We start from the raw sequence: 16430 nt of genomic DNA on the forward strand, positions 1-16430 counted from the left end.
CTTGGTGGGGTTTTATGTCTGTAAGCAGCCAGCCAAAACACACAGCAAGCACTAAAACATAATCCACAGGGATGTATCATTTCTTTGGACTAACACGTGGTTCCATTCTAAAACTATATTTATCTCACAGTGGACACAAGGTCCTTTTGGGTGAGCATGCAAACTCGTGTTATAAAATTTCCCTATTATAATAAGCAGTTTGTTTTCAAATGAGAGGCCTTTTAAATTATGAGGTGCTCAGAACCAAGAAACGACTAAAGCACAGTGATTCCAAGAGACGAAAACCCTACAGAATCATGATGATTTCATTGTGATAGCCTCTTAGTTTTATCTGGACTTCTAACCTGTGTTTCTTAGAGCCCTGCCACTCATTCAAATTAAAGCTAGATGGAAACCAGCTATAATGTTGTTACACATTTTCAGGTATCCAGGTTGTAATGATGTTGATCTAGAGGCAAAATGAATCAAAACTCGTGGAAGAGGTGATACTTTTATTAGACCAATTAGATATTTACAAACAAATTATTTTATTTATTTGCAAGTTTTCGGGCACTCTTACCCTTCATCAGGCACCAGAGAGAGCAGAGATTGTAAAAGTTCTCCTAGGCAGAAACGAAAATTCATATTTCACAGGAAACCTGAAGGTGTGGCAAAGTCTCCTGTTTGTTCAGGTTAGGCAAAGAGAAAGGTTGAAAAAGTGTTTTTACCTCAAAGTTGTCTGGTGGCTTGCCAGAAAACTTTGAGGTAAAAACACTTTTTCAACCTTTCTCTATGCCTAACCTGAACAAACAGGAGACTTTGCCACACCTTTGGGTTTCCTGTGAAATATGAATTTTCATTTCTAGCTAGGAGAACTTTTACAATCTCTGCTGTCTCCTATCCCTGATGAAGGGTTAGTGTGCCTGAAAGCTTACAAATAAATAAAATAATTTGTTTGCAAATATCTAGTTGTTCTAATTAAAGATATCACCTCTTCCATGAGTTTTGATTCCTTTTACACATTTTCAAGCACTAACTTTGTAGCTGGTTGGCTCTTTTTATAGTTGTATAACACTTTTATGGATGGACATTTTTATGGCATGATAATTGCATTGCACATGTGGCCAGGCTAAAGTTATTGCACAATTAACCAGTTAATTGTGTAATATACACTGTGTGTAGCCTTAGCCATGATGCTGCAGGAAAAAGTGGACTCCTATAGTCAAGCAACCACAGGTTTATAAATTATTCAATATTTTTTGTTTAAACTGAAGTCTAAGAAATGCTTCTGATTTGAAGATTTGTTCATTTGTAGCTCTCTAGTGGAAGAATGATAAAAAATGTTTTCAGCTGTATTTCTTCAATGTATCTCATCCATTATGTGTAACGCACTAAACTTGGGTAAACCCTGTCCATTGGCACATCAGCAGGAAAACATCAAATAGATGTTGATCATGCATATTCTCTGTCCCATTTCCTATCCTGTCCCACAGATTGACTGTTCCTCAGAACTTCTGTGACAGCATCTTCAGAGGTTCCTTACTTCTGAAGAAGGTGGACCAAAGCAAGACATGCTGAAGTGGCCCACAGTTAATTTAAATGATCTAGTTAGGAAAGTTGAGTGACCCTATTGATTACTCTGCCCAGCACTTTTCATACTTCCTCTGATATTTTTGTTAAGGTGGTACTTTGGCAAACTTGGTCGAAAAGATGCTGAGAGGCAGCTGTTGTCATTTGGAAACCCCAGAGGTACCTTCCTTATTCGGGAAAGTGAAACCACCAAAGGTAAGATGACCAAAGGTGTTATGATCATAAATTATACCTTTAGGAGGGAAGTTGTAGCCCATGATTGTGACAGATCAATAAATGTCTCTTTCAATAAAACTATGGTGTAGAATGATGTCATGTAGTTAGATTGGGTATGCCAATGCATGCTTTTTTAATCACTGCAGCTCAATTCAATGCAAATCATTATTTATCACAAGCAGAATTCGTAAAGCCTAGTTCCTTGACCAGATGTAAGTAAGAAAGGTATAGCAAGCTCTTTCGGGACTGAGTGAGGAGGGGAGGGGTAGAACTATGGTAACCACTGGAGAGGAGGGGGAGGGAGGGGAAAGAGAGAGGAGTCTTACCTGCCTAGGCTCTCCTCACTTGAGTGGCAGAAGTAACTGGTTTAGGCTGCTACTGAAGAACAGGTAGCATCACGGGCTCCCCACAGTGGCAAGGTTGTGCCTCCCATGGCAAAGCCTTCTGGTGGGGAGGGCATCATTCCACCCTCCTCAGTCCCCCAAGGTATACTACTGGATGTGGGACTATGCCTGTCCAGCTCATATGAGGAGCAGCAGCAGAGTTGCTCCTAAATGCTAAAATATTGTTACATGATGAACACAACCTTCAAAATATGTGCCAGATCTGCACGTGGTGATTTGAGTCTGCAGACAAACTAAAGTGCTTGCTGTAAGCAATCTGAATTGCCACTGACCCTCGCAGTGAAGTCTTATGATGATTCATATAACAACCATTTCACTTTTGATCAAAGTCTGCAAGAAAAAGGAGCATTGTACGGTAATGAGTTGGCATTCTAAGTAGATGGATCTCAAGCTATTGATCTGACTTGGGAGACTAGAACCACTTACATTTCCCAGTCTACCCTCTTTTTATACAGTAGATCTTGCCTGATTTTCCACATGCAAATGTTTAGGTTGCCATGTATGTCAATTTATTTTTAATTCTGAAGGTCCATTATAATGGAAAGTCAATGGAAAGTCTGCTGCTTCAAAAGAACAGTTTTCAACACTGCAGCTTTCCCGTAGGGTAGCTAGCAGCCTGGCATTCTCACCAGGGCCAAGGCATTGCCTTTAATAATTCAATATGGCTTTATTTGAAGATTGATTTCAGATGTTCAGTGTCATTGACTCCTCCTTTTTATGTGAGGAGCATGTCTTGAATCCACTCTGAGAGATTGAAAACTCAGCTGATATAAGCATGTTTGAAACTTGCAGGAGGTAGCTGCATGGATAGTTGTATATAATGCTATTTTTTAGCCCATTGTGACTTTGTTTTTTCAAGTGATATTTTTTCAGAACTTCCACACCATTTCCCTTAGGTGAATCAGTTTTCTTTTGCTTTGTAGGGAAAAAAAGAGGTAAGCACATTAGGGATGTGCTTATAACAGCAGTCTCAATTTTTTTTTTGCCTTCTGACCTCAGGATTTATATAATTACTGGACAAGTTTACATCAAGGCTCTTGTACAGGAAGTGTTATTTAAAATAATGATACATGTCCTTGGTCAAGATTCTTACTTCCGTGCTCTGAAAGTGAAAATATAGCAACCCTGCATTTCAGAGAAGAGAAAGTAAAACAGCTGAGAGGATGGGGAAAAGTGTATTCTCTGTCACTTGATATTGTAACATCAGGATTTTCTAAAAACCTGCTGTAGCTTAGCTAACAGTTCTGAGCAGAAAGAAAAAGCAGAAAAAAATCACTGGACAGAATTCTGTAGCCTACAGTGGTCACTTCTTGTCTTAAAATCTGTGAATCGGCGAGGAACATGTTAAGTATTAAGCCTGATTATTTTAACAGTTAATATAACCCTTTTTGGTCAGGATTACCCTCTCTCCCACTTCGAAAGAAATAAATCAAATCCGTCTTCAGATCTTTTCAAGCCTGATTCCCGAGACACTTCATCACCACTTCTCTATATGATCATACACCCCTTTCTAATCTCCACTCTTCCAACTACTGCTTATAATATGCTAACAGACTTTTTTTTAAGTTCATAAATATAGTTCTTTTGCCTGTATCTCTGCATATTTATATTGACTAATGGTGCCATAATGAGCCTTGCAGATTACTGAACAGAAAAAGGAATCATATCTCTTGCTTTTATCTAGTAATAGAACTAAAATTCAAGTCTTGCAATAGGATCTGAAGTCAGCAGGGCTTCACAAAGGGCCACCCACTCAGATCTGATTATTGGACTGGAACCTAAGTCTTGTTTACATTTTCCTGAAGAATTAGTAATATTAGTCAGATAACCAGTGAGTGTGACTAAATTAAAAGCAGCTGTTGTGAGGGGTGCACAGCCCACAGATGCAGAGCTATCTAGGTAAAGGACTCCACCTGAAGAGTTCTGTGAATAGGACTGTGGTGTAAGTACATCAGTATGGAGTATGGGCCACAGACAGGTGCTCATTTCTACAAGCAAGAATTTCTGTGAAATTCTTACTGCAAAAAAGTAGCCCAGGAACTGGAGCATATATGCGTTCCAGGCCCCTGGCTAGAGAGCTACACAGGCTGGTTCTTGGCATAGAAAAATAGCCCCCACCCTTTACACTCCCTGAGCCAACCAGCCAACAGGGGGAGGAGAGTGTAGTGATCACCAGGTTCAGTAAAAACAGGCATACATGAATGAGAGGAACTAAACAAGGAACTTTATTATGGAGCAGTAGGCACCCTCTCCAGACCCTTGGTCTTTCTCTATAATTAACAGCTAAAGGAGGCACCATCCCCTAATTGCAAAATCTTTTAAATTAGGGAGCATCTCTAAATTATAACTTCCATAACAGAGGGGGCACACTTCACTGCAGCAAGGCTTAGGGAGCCTTGCTGCCATGGCATGGCAGCCTGCCTCTTCTCTCTTTAGTCTGGGTCAGCCTGAAGCAGCCCAAGGTGAGGTGGGGGCATTCTGCCATGGCAGCAAGGCTACATGAGCCTTGCCACCACAGCACAGTAGTCTGCCTCCACCCACAGTACTTTGGGCTGACCCAGAGCAGTAAGGGTGAGGCAGGGGCATTGTGCCACAGTGGAAACTCCTTCCAGGAGGCTTCTTGCCTCAAGAGAGTGCCACCCCTCCTACCAACCAGATGACTGGTGGGACAGGAAGGCCATTTTCCTACAGCAGGAACCCAATCCAGGAAGGATTTCCAATAAGAGAATTCCCTGCCCCCAGTCAGCTGATTTGCAGGAGGGGGGGACTTTTTCAGGACACCGTCCTCACAGGGCTCTCTGACAGGGGTACATGGGCAGGCTGTCAGGGAACCAGTGCTCTCCCTCCTTGTTTTCTCCTTGGAGGGAAGAAGGAAGAGCAGGGGACTGTTGGATATCAGTTGTCTTCCACACTCAAGAGAGGTGTCCAGCTGTGCAGGTTGGACCAGGATGAGGGAGAACTGTCTTATAAGTATCTGATCTAGTTTCTTGCAGAAGAACCAGTTCTGTCCTGCAAGAAATCTCTCGAGTGGCCATGTGCTCTCTTTTTGTTCTCGGAGAAAGGCTTTTCTCCTGGTACAAATATAATGCCTGTTCGTGGCCCTGGTTTGCCTCCAAAAAAAGAAGTTCCTGACTTCGCAGCTTGGAGAGCTGACACATATAAACCTCAAAACAACAAGCCCCTAAGTGTTCAATTTTTGTTCCAAGCTCACAGAAAGCTCTCTCTCCTCTTAGCGCATCTCCCTTCCTCATAAAACAAAATCAAATATATAAATGCTGACAGTTTTTTAAGGTTGGCTCTTTTCTTCATATTCAGGGATGAATGACGTTTGAGAGCTCTTCCAAGCTGGCTTAGAGGGTCTTGCTTACTGGAGCTCAAGTCTGCGGTAAACAGCTCACTGGAATCCTGTTACAGTCCAATATGACCAAAGGAATTTTTAAATTTCATAAATCTGACTCCTTGCAACAGATGTCTCCAAGAAAGCCTGCAGAGACATTTTCCATGCAGAAAGTTGGTTGCATAGCTGGTTTTAGCACTGTTTCACTCAAGATAGTTCCACGGGGCATCTTCACATGTGATCCAGGACAGGGCAAGGGGTAGTGGTATTAATTAGAGCGGCTCTTAGGAGCTCTCAGGAGCTGTGCTAATTAAACTGCCTGTAGTGTCTCATGTATTCAGTGTCCCGTGCTTCAAAATTGCAGCACTGGCAATTTAACTAAAGCTCAATTGATGAGCTACAGTTAAAGCACCCCCACTGCCATTTTGAAGTGTGGGGACACTGAATACACATGACACTGAGGTTGCTGGAGCATGCTAATTAGATTAATGGAGTCTGCTCTGACACATTCTAATCCGAACGTATCGGAGCAGGTGTCGAGCACATGTACAGTTGTGCCAATGATGATTAAACCTGTCAGGTAATTTAAAAGGTACAGATAGTTTCCATACCCTGCCAGTCAGTATTGTTTGACGGCAACCCTGTAGGCTGGAGTGACTGCTTCTGGTGTTTTGGGTTGTCTGAAACTATAGAAAAGGACAACTCAGTAACTTATTTTTGTTTATTCTTATATAAAGTGTTTGTCTGTGATAACCCAAGAGGTCCCTTCTGTGTTTGCCTCCTAACTGAGGACAAGTAGCTTAATAATATTTTGTCACAATAGGGTATTTTTGCAAGCTTGAATCAATTATGACTGGGCACCTATTCCTTTAAGCTTTGAATAAAGATGCCTCATACCGGGTTCCTTCAGTTTTGAAGTTAGTCGTCTGCTCAGAAAAGTGTTTCATGCTGTAATTACATTTCACTTTTGGTACAAGAGAGGACCGGTTTGTACCTTTGCCTTCTACCATATCTAATGAGCCTCACCTTGGATTTGGAGCAAGAGATGTTCAATGAGCTGATGCAGGTTTGTGTTCCTGCCAAGTGTTAATGTTGCTTTGTTTTTTCTCTGGAAGACGGTTGTACTTCAGCAGTGATCAAAGAGATTGCTGCATATAAAGTTTGTTTATTGATTGATTGTTAATGTTTCTGAAGCAATTTGGGCTTCTTATGGACAAAGTGTAGTTATAAATCATTATCTCCTGTGGATGCTGTAAAAATCTTGACATTTGACACATTTTGGCATTTACCTAAACCACAGTATTTGCAGTATAACCTGACACTTACATGAGAAAGGAAATTCAACAAATTTAAACAGTAAATGTTAAGGTGTGAATTCTCATTTACACTACAGCCCCTCACTCCAGCTGGAGCAGAGCAAAGTGTAAATGTGAGTCCACCTCCGAGATTATAATTGTTGCTCACTGTAATTGTGCTTTACTTACCTGTTCTTATTTAAAGTACAGTAAATACTTGGTTTTCTAGGTGCTATCTTTACTGTCTAATAACAGCTGACATTTAAAAACATTCCATTATCTAAGTGCTACTTACACATTATTTCCCCCTGCCTCCCTTCTTTTGAACAGGTGCCTATTCCCTGTCCATTCGTGACTGGGATGATATGAAAGGAGACCACGTCAAACATTATAAGATTCGTAAACTTGACAATGGTGGATATTATATCACAACTAGGGCACAGTTTGAAACTCTTCAGCAGCTAGTTCAGCATTATTCAGGTAACTTTGCAGACAAATGTCCTATACCGTCAGCTATTGTAAAACAAAAATGTTTGCTGCTGAGCTCTTTTCTGTATAAGGTGTTTTAAGATGTCGTTTGAGCTGTGCTTCTACTTCATTGCAATGCATTTTTATTATCCCTTTCCCATTGCAGTTATCAATGGTTTTCTATGCCATTCATAGGGTACAAAGGCAGTGAAATAACTTGCTTATCTTTTTTATGATTTTTCTTCCTAAAATCCCCAAAGTGCTTTTGTGCAGTCATCTAAACTACATACCTTATGAACTGTACAACTACTGCACAGGGGCACGGGAGGGTTCTGGCAGTGGAATTTTCCTGATGATTCCTGCTGGGTGTATTGCATTTCAATCATTACTTGTTAAATACTCAGTATTTGTAATGGATATATCATGTTCTCTCAAAAGGAAGGATTTTGTAACTTCCAGAGTTTAAACTACAGACTAGCCCAAGTTGCCAAATTCATACCTGAGATAGTGACCAGCAACAAAACTCAGATTCGTAACTGAGCTAGTAGCCAGCAACAAAATTCAGATAAGTATTTGGATTCAGAATCTCCCAGAGACCCCGACTGTCCTGATCTGACGTTTTGGTTTGGGCTGATCTGTAGTGTAAACACCTATTTCATCACCTGCTTTACATTCTGATTGGGGTTAGCTTGTGCCACTCTGCACAAAATGCCATGCCATGCTATCCTGTTCTTGTAGGAAAAGAACAATAAGGGCACAGTTTTCGCGGCTGCTCAGCGCTGACCTAAAGCTGTTTCTGTTGGAAAAAAAGTGTTAAAAATCCTACTGACTGAGTAGAAGCAGAATTGGGTTAGCACTGAGCCCTTTGGAAAAGCATACCTTGGTGTTGCACCTGTTGAATGTACAGAACCTCCCTTTAGCCACAGAACAAGTAGCTCATGAACACCCTCAGGGCAGCTTTCCTTATGCTACCATTTCCTAAACTGCCAGCATGTCTCTGCTAATTAATCTTGCGGTGGCAGGATTTTGTGCTGTAGCTACCTTTTTCTCCAATGGAAACTGGACTGAAACCCCAAACTCCTTGTGGGCCATCTGACAAATGTTAGATAAGGACAGCTTTATGACATCACCTCCTTGGTAGGGTGAAAGTCTCTAATGCATGCCCTGATATTATACCATGCTTTCAAACAGAGGTGGGAGGAGGGGAAAATAAATGCCTCCAGCTGCTTTCACTGAGTTTGCAGCCACTGATATTCACTGCAGCATTTGGCCATGACAAGATATTTATTCTTGTGAAGGGCCTGTACCCATTAATTGGTGCAAGGCACAAAGGTGATCAGTGTTCTTGTCTAAATTACTCTGAGGGCTGGCTTACACTGCAAGATGAAGATGCGACTGCAGCTTGCACATGCATAGACATCTTGAACTACCTTTAAGCTAGTTGTTTGATTTGAGTATTGATAGTAGCAGGGCTGCAGTGACCTGGGCTTCACTATAAACTACACAAGTCTGCTTAGGCGACTGCGTAAAAACCCGAGCTGCGCTATGCCTAGAGCCCAGGCTGCTATAGCCATAGTTCTATCAGTATCTGGGCTAACTATTTTAAAGCTAGCTTGTGTATGTCTCCACACATCAGTCACAGGTTCATATTGCAGAGTAGACGTACCCTTAATGGAGTACCATCCTACCATGATGCACTTCAGTCCAGAAGTATATAATCATTTCACACATTGCACAACCTTTGCATTTGACCTATGATCACTAGTACTAACAAACAACAGAATATATCCGTAACACTGAAAGCACCCTCAGTTAATTTCACCATAAATATTGCATGAAACTGGTGAAGAAACTTATAGAGAGAGTGCTATGTTCAGGTAAAGGCTTTTGCCAAAACTACATCTTTAAGCAGACAGAATTGGTGAATATAACTTATGTGTTGGTACTACTATATTATAGCAGAGCAGTGCCAGCTAAGCAAGCAGAGATCATACTGCTTAGCACTGCCTAAGTATGTGTTATTTAAGACAGGCAGAAATGTTCTGACCTAAAATGTGAATTCACATTTTTGTACAGTATCTGGCTCAAATATTCCCACTGAAGTGTATCCTGCAATGCTTTCTACATTATAAAATGTTAAAATGCCAATATCTAACTGGTTCAACAAAGTACAAATGGGGATTCTAGTGTTCTTTCTGACCTCCCACATTATTCCCCTGTGTAGTAATAAAATGGCATCTTTTCCTCTAGCCAGAAGTGCTTTGTGTTATCTTCTCAGATTATTTTCAAATTATATATGTAGCATCTACATTTTAAAGACCTAAGAAACTCTGAATAGATTCACTATTAAAAGATGGCTGTGCCTTTCACCAGGCTCTCTTTAAAACAAAAAATTCATTGTTAGAATAATCCCTATTTTACCTTTTTATAATGATAACAGATTATTTGAAACATTCACAGTTCAACAATCTTTCACAAAATAGATTTTAAGATATAATCTTTGTGGGATCTTTCTTGTATAACCACTGTTTTCTTTATGCCATATTCCTGCCCTGATGTCTCTTAAATATCTGACTTTTTGTTTTCCTATATCTGATGAGCTTCTCTACCTGGGAGAGTTGTTATAATCTATGCTTCAGGTGATTTTATGCTAAACAAAGCCAAATGTTGTCTAGAACAGTGGTTCTCAACCTTTTTTTAGATGCAAGATACCCCTCAGAAAATGCCAACTCTTAGTTTTCACTTGGTTTTTGACTACAGAAAAATACCAGAGTAATTCTTCTGTTACAAAGAACTCAAACCACTACAGGTCATAATAATTTTAACATTATGAATTCCTATTCAAAATCTTTGGGTTTATCCTGTGAATCACATTCACGCACCTAACAGTGCTAACATTGCATGGCACCCCATGACACCCTTCAAAGGATCTCAGGGCCCAGTGTTGTGCAGCATCTTGGTTGAGAATCACGAGTCTAGAATCTCAGGGCTAAGGTGTTTCATCTCCTCTACATTATAGTATCTTGACTTTTGTGAGTGAACAAGCCAGCCTAAAGGTATTAAAATAAAACCAGCTATTATCCAGCATTGCCTGAAGCCTGATAGACATTTCAAGAACAGTACACTGGAAGCTTCAGTCCTCTCCACCGTTTCTCTAACATTAGACTTAGAGCATCACTCACAGACAAGTTAGTCAGATCTGTTCCTACACGTTTAGTTCCATCAGCACCAAAACTGATGGATTCTTTTCCAGTTAAAAGAAAGCAAAAGACCAGAATGTCCCTAAATTTCAGGTTGCCACCATCCAAACTTTTGAGAGCATTTCAAAATATTATCTAGAGAACATTCATTGTGTAGCTGAATCCTTGCCTTTCCAGGAGAGATGTCTTCGTGTCCTGAGTCCTATTTTCTGCTTTATAGCCCTTGGCGATCTGCTAGTTTCCCCTACTAGAAAACCAGTTCAGGTTCCCAGAGAGAGTGAATGAGTTCCCACTGCCCTAGGACATCTCAGTTTAGGAACCAGAGCTCTGTTTTTCAATAGATTTAGCCTTTCCCTTGTCATTTTGGTGCACAAATCTGACTAGAGGGAAATGTTGTGAAAGAGAATGGAAAGCTTGGTTTAATATTTAAATTGTAAGAGTAGTCTTCCACCAATAGCCCAGTGCTGTTGGCTCCATTTAGTGTAAAAGTATTCTGAGCATACAGTGAGTCTGCTGTGTGAAGTACTATTATCTGTCCATTAGTTCATACATTATTATTTATTATAACAATGATAGGATAGGGAGTTCTAAAATTATATGACTTGTAGTCATTCTGACCTCAATCTAGTCTGTGGTTAATCAGTCATCTGTGAATCTCACAATGGATAAGTAGAATAATCCAACCAAAGAGGTGTAGAGCTGAGTACTATGCAAAGCACGTACATTCAGAATTCAGACAGGATGCCAAATACCTTTCACATGACAATATGCCAAAAAATGCCTGCCAATTTTTTGTCATTTTGCAGTTTCCAAAAAACATGGGAAGTTTTAAAGAAATGTCTTTGTAGTTGTAGTTGACAGGAAGTTTATAAATAATCCAGATTATGGGTTACTGGTGATTCTTAAATAAATAAGTAGGTAAATAAATAAATAAATAAATGTCTTGATTTATACTGCACCAATTAATGAATGTACTTTAGTGCAGCATAAGGAGAATAGAAATCCTGGCTACTATAACAGTGCAGCCACCTCAGTGAGAGAACAATTGACAATCACTTTCAGTTTGAGGGTAAAAAGAAAAAAGCATTTCCTGTTCTGTCTCAAGTGAATGTTTCAGTGTTCAGTTTCTACTTATCTGAGAGGCTTTGTGGTATGCGACTAACAACTGTGGTGAGCAGCATTGTTTTTATGCTTACTGTTTTTGTTCCATGTGTCTCACTCTTTTTTCTTTCCTCTTCTTTGCTGTCGCCTCCACTTCTGGCTCCATCAGAGAGAGCTGCAGGCCTTTGCTGCCGCTTAGTAGTTCCCTGTCATAAAGGAATGCCAAGGCTTACTGATCTGTCAGTCAAAACCAAAGATGTCTGGGAAATTCCACGAGAATCCCTACAGTTGATCAAGAGACTGGGAAATGGGCAGTTTGGGGAAGTATGGATGGGTATGGAGTGAAACCATTATTCTAAAATAGCAGCCCGTGTGGGTATTACAAGGTGGAAGGTGAAACTAAAACTGTTATGTAGCCAACAAAATAAAAGCTTAGAATTATTAGGGGAAATGATTTTGATGCCATGTTTCTGACTGAAATTCTTTTATTTCAAACATCTGATACAATTTATGGCAAAAGAAAACTGATCCTTTCTACCCTTTTCATCAGGTTTCAGTTTTGACAAATTACCCCAGCCTCAATAATAAATCAAGGCGTCACGTTCTAATCTGGTAATTAGACAAAGGGTCCTTCAGCAAGCTGGCATAAACTCCCTATCTTCAGTGTCCAAATATGCAGCACTGAAGAACAAATCACCTTCCATCTTTTTTGATGCATGCGTATTTTTTGATTATAAGTATGTTTTTATTAATTTCCTCTCCTATAGAGAAAGCTGATGGTTTGTGTTTTAACTTAACTGTGATTGCTTCGAATCATACTCCACAAACTGTCGGATTGGCTAAAGATGCATGGGAAGTTGCACGTGATTCATTATTTCTGGAACAGAAGCTTGGTCAGGGGTGTTTCGCGGAAGTATGGCGTGGTAAGGCAGAGAATATATTTTGTTTTGGATGGATCTTTTTAAGGCCATCTTGAAAGACCTGTACCTTTTGAATAGAGATCATTAAACCAGCCAAAATGGTCTGAATAATCGGAACCTGTGTCTGACGGAGTCAGGCCACCCACTGACAAAGTTGGGATGTCTTCTTCCATTTGTACCTACTACTATGAGGGGTCATTGCTTTATATGTTACTGTTGCATTATATTTACTCCTATGATTAAATAACAAATACAGCTAAGTAAGGACATTAAAATAAGTCCTCGTACAGACATTCGGTTTCTCCTAGGACAGTCACTGCTCTCTTTGGAAGAATCATGAGTGTAGAGATGTTCAACTTTTTTATTCCAAAGTAAAAATGGCCACTCCAGGAAAAAATAACCTAGAGAATGGATGTCTGTACATGCTGTAAAACACACATGTAAAGCAAGTTGACTGAACATGTAACCTTTAGCGGATGATCAATCCTGCCAACACAAATGTGTCATTTTCTTTATTCATAGAAGTCCTTGTAGGAACAGGCCCAAAAACAGCTGCCTTATGGGAAAGTTAATATTGTCAGGATAGCATTCCTAGCATTCTCTTTGCCAGGGTAATATGAAGTGTATATCCCACAAGCAAAACTTGAGTAAACCAGTATAGATAGAGACTGAGAGAACAAAGCCATGACCTTAATAGTTGGGTCACCCATTGACACTAGTGAATTCTCGCAAGTTGTAAATCTACCATGATTGCTTCTGTTACCCTCCATTCTACTTACTAATCCCCTCCACAGTGGTCTTCAGATTTTACTTACTCTAAAATATTAACTAAAAATATACACATTTAATTTTAATCTTAACATCACCAAACTACACTACAGGAGCTATTCTATAAGGAGCATATCAATGTTTGCACTCAGTGGGTGTGTTTGCATGAGATATTTTACTGTGAAGTAGCATAGTTTACTGTGCAGTATGCATATGCATATGCAAGTAGCAAATTTACTCACAAGTATTGTGCAGTAATGCACATGTAGACACCTGACTAGGAACAAATCTGCTCCCGGTCAGCCAGCCACCAGGGGGAGGGAGATTGCTCTCTGCCCCCAAGAGCTGCCTGCTGCTGGGGCAGGCTCCACCACCAGAGCCCAGGCAGAGACTATGTCCCCCTGCCCTGGCAGGAGGGAGCGCCAAGCCCCCCACTTTGAGATCGTGATAGGGGAAGGGGGGGGTGGGCTGGGAGATCCTATTATCCCAGTGCCAGCTCCATGGTCACAGGGCTCAGGCTGGGAGAGATCCTTATTTCCCAGCACCCACTCTGCAGTCACAAGGACAGTGCTGAGAGATGCTTATCTCCCAGCCCAAGACCCATGATTGCTAAGTTTGGGCCAAGAGATAAGGATCTCCCAGTGCTGGCCCTGCAGCCACAGAGCTGGTGCTGGGAGATAAGGATCCCCAATCCCATAATCATGGGGCTGGGAACTGTCCTAGTCAAGGGCAGGTCCCAGCCCCCCACCCTGATAGGGTGCTCAAGGCATGAGGCGAATCCCCGCCCAGCCAAGGGCTCTCTGCTAGGTACCCCACTGGCAGATCGAGGCAGGGGGCTTAGACCTGCCCCCCCCCACCCCCAGCTCTTTCCAAATCCCCTGCCCCAATCAGGGAGCCAGGGCTAGGAGTTTCCTGCTGCTGAGGCAAGGGGATATTGTCCCCCTACCCTAGCAGCAGGCAGCCTCCCGGGGGCAGGGAGCAATGTCCCAGCCCTGGCCAGGAAACAGCTGTCTTCTGGTCCAGTGCTCCCTGCCAGCCCCTGGGCTAGCACCAAGGGGGAGCCTAGAGCTCCCCCAGGTGGAGGCAGGGGCACATTGCAGGGCCACAGGAAGTATGAGCAGTTTGCTGCTAGGAGTAGCAAATCTGCTCTCATGCCCCTGCATTTGTAGATGGTTGCCTGGGAGTGTTTACTTGCAAGTAGTTTACTTGCAAGTAAACTGATCCCAGATCAAATGCATGTGTACACACACACACACAGTTACGCCATCATATTAAAATCAGTAAAAAATATTTTGGCATGTTAAAATATCATCACTGTTGACAGTTTCTTTTCCTAAGAATCATGGGCCAATTGAACCCTGTTTGGTCTGGTTATTTTGTGCTATTCCAGTGATATAAACCAGCCGGTTACAGTGAGTTTTTGCAGCTGCTTTACATTACTTGTGTAGTGCAAGCCAGGCAGATTGCATACCTGTGAATCTGATTCTTTGTTTAAATGCTTTAAGTAACATATCAAAATACCATTGGCATTCTCTAAAGAAAACTGCCTTTATTTTATAGTAATGTCCACAGGAATTTGTGAATGTTCCTATTATTTTTAGGCTTATAGTGATGTACAGGGACTCAAGCTACTTCTCAGTGGATGGCTCTGAACACCTTTCATTTAAATGGTTAGAATCAATTATAACAGCAGATACATTAAAACTGTCACAAATGCAAGAAATAAAAAGCCCATAGCAGCTAACAGAAAGAAAGCATTAAACCAAATGGAAAACTAATCAAGAAAAAGCATACAGCAGCTGTAATAATGAGATGACCTGTAATAAAAAATTGACATACACAAAGGAATAAAAATTAGAGCAAGTCAGATACTCAAAATATTGTTCAGTAGATGTTGCTCTTACTCAATAGTAATAGTCTTTAAATAAATCTCAACTACCTATAGACAAAATATGTATCTTAAGACAATTCCAGCAATGAAAATTATAGTTAGTGATTGTTTCTGCAGCAGACAAAAAGGCCGAATGATAGCAAGAAGAAATTATCATTGTGTCCTTAAAAAAATTAATGAAATGATGTAGGGTGTTAAATAACCTCTCTGTTCGTATTTTAAAAACATGTAGAAATTTTAAAACGTATTTTAAAATAGGCTTACTAAAAGAGTGCTCATGGATCATGCTGATAGGAGGAGTCCTGGGATTTTCAAGAAAGTGAGAATGAGTAGCTAACATATTATTCATCTTGTAAAATCCTGGTATAGAAACCTAGCTACAGTTCTGTCAGTGATAGAAATTCCATTGACTTCTCCAGGGTCAGGCTTTCACCTCTGATTTACCTGTCTGTGGCATTTAAAAGCCTGCTGCTGTTCAGCAAAGTGGTTCTCTGTACATGGCACAGTGTGGTTCTGTCTGTTTCTTGGTGACCTAATATAAAATGCATTCATGTTTACATGTTAAAACCTTTCTCTGGCAGCTCTTCCCAAACAGAGAATATCAAGCTGTCTTCTTTCCCGCCTGAACATCACTGCCACTAACTCTATCTGAGGCACATTAGCAGTGTCACTGAGGGGCAGCTGTGAGACCACAGCACTGAGCCAGGGTTGCTGGTGATCAAAGCGTGTTCCCTCCCCCAACAGCCTTTTTGTTTTCTCTGTTTACAAACTGCCAATAACCAAGCCTTACTTGTTAAGCTCATTGCAGCTGTTCTGATGCTGGTAGAACCTCCTAGCCTTCAGTATGGGCAAAATTCATCTCCGGCAGAGGGCCAGCACAAGGCTTATGCGCCATTTAAGTCCTGCAGTACTTATGCTCTAGTTTAAAGGCTTAATTAAGATTTAAGTAGCATATAGGCTTTTAGCCAGTACCATAACTAGAGGGGCACAAGCAGGGCACCAGCCCCAGGCACTGACTTAAAGGGGGCACTAGGATGGCCCTGTCCTGCCAGGTGTCTTTGCCACAACTAGAGCATCTTGGCAATAGGAGCCAGGTGGGCGCAGCCCCATGCCCCCATAGTGTACCTGTGTGGATGAGGGGGTGAGCACAGTAAGTAGAGACTTACTGTGCTCACCCCCTCACTTCCCCCAGGAGGCTTTGCTGTGGGAGATGCAGTCCTGCACCCAAAAGAGTATTGGGGGGGGGGGGGGGGGGGGGGGG

At 41.3% G+C, this 16430-nt stretch overlaps 1 protein-coding gene across 2 annotated transcripts in view; it reads left to right on the plus strand.

The window, feature by feature from the left end:
* FYN (FYN proto-oncogene, Src family tyrosine kinase) overlaps positions 1–16430 on the plus strand; it is a 215124-nt gene that overhangs the window by 162662 nt on the left and 36032 nt on the right. Inside the window, exons 6-8 of one of the 2 annotated variants that reach the window (XM_019520076.1) lie at positions 1661–1764; positions 7152–7301; positions 12358–12513. In XM_019520076.1, the coding sequence (XP_019375621.1) occupies positions 1661–1764; positions 7152–7301; positions 12358–12513 (410 nt within the window). Of the gene's footprint in view, positions 1–1660; positions 1765–7151; positions 7302–11759; positions 11925–12357; positions 12514–16430 lie in introns of both variants that reach the window. The other variant, XM_019520075.1, reaches the window with a different exon arrangement.

This window comes from Gavialis gangeticus, unplaced genomic scaffold (assembly GCF_001723915.1).
Source record: "Gavialis gangeticus isolate Ggan-Ray unplaced genomic scaffold, GavGan_comp1, whole genome shotgun sequence".
Taxonomy (NCBI): domain Eukaryota; kingdom Metazoa; phylum Chordata; order Crocodylia; family Gavialidae; genus Gavialis; species Gavialis gangeticus.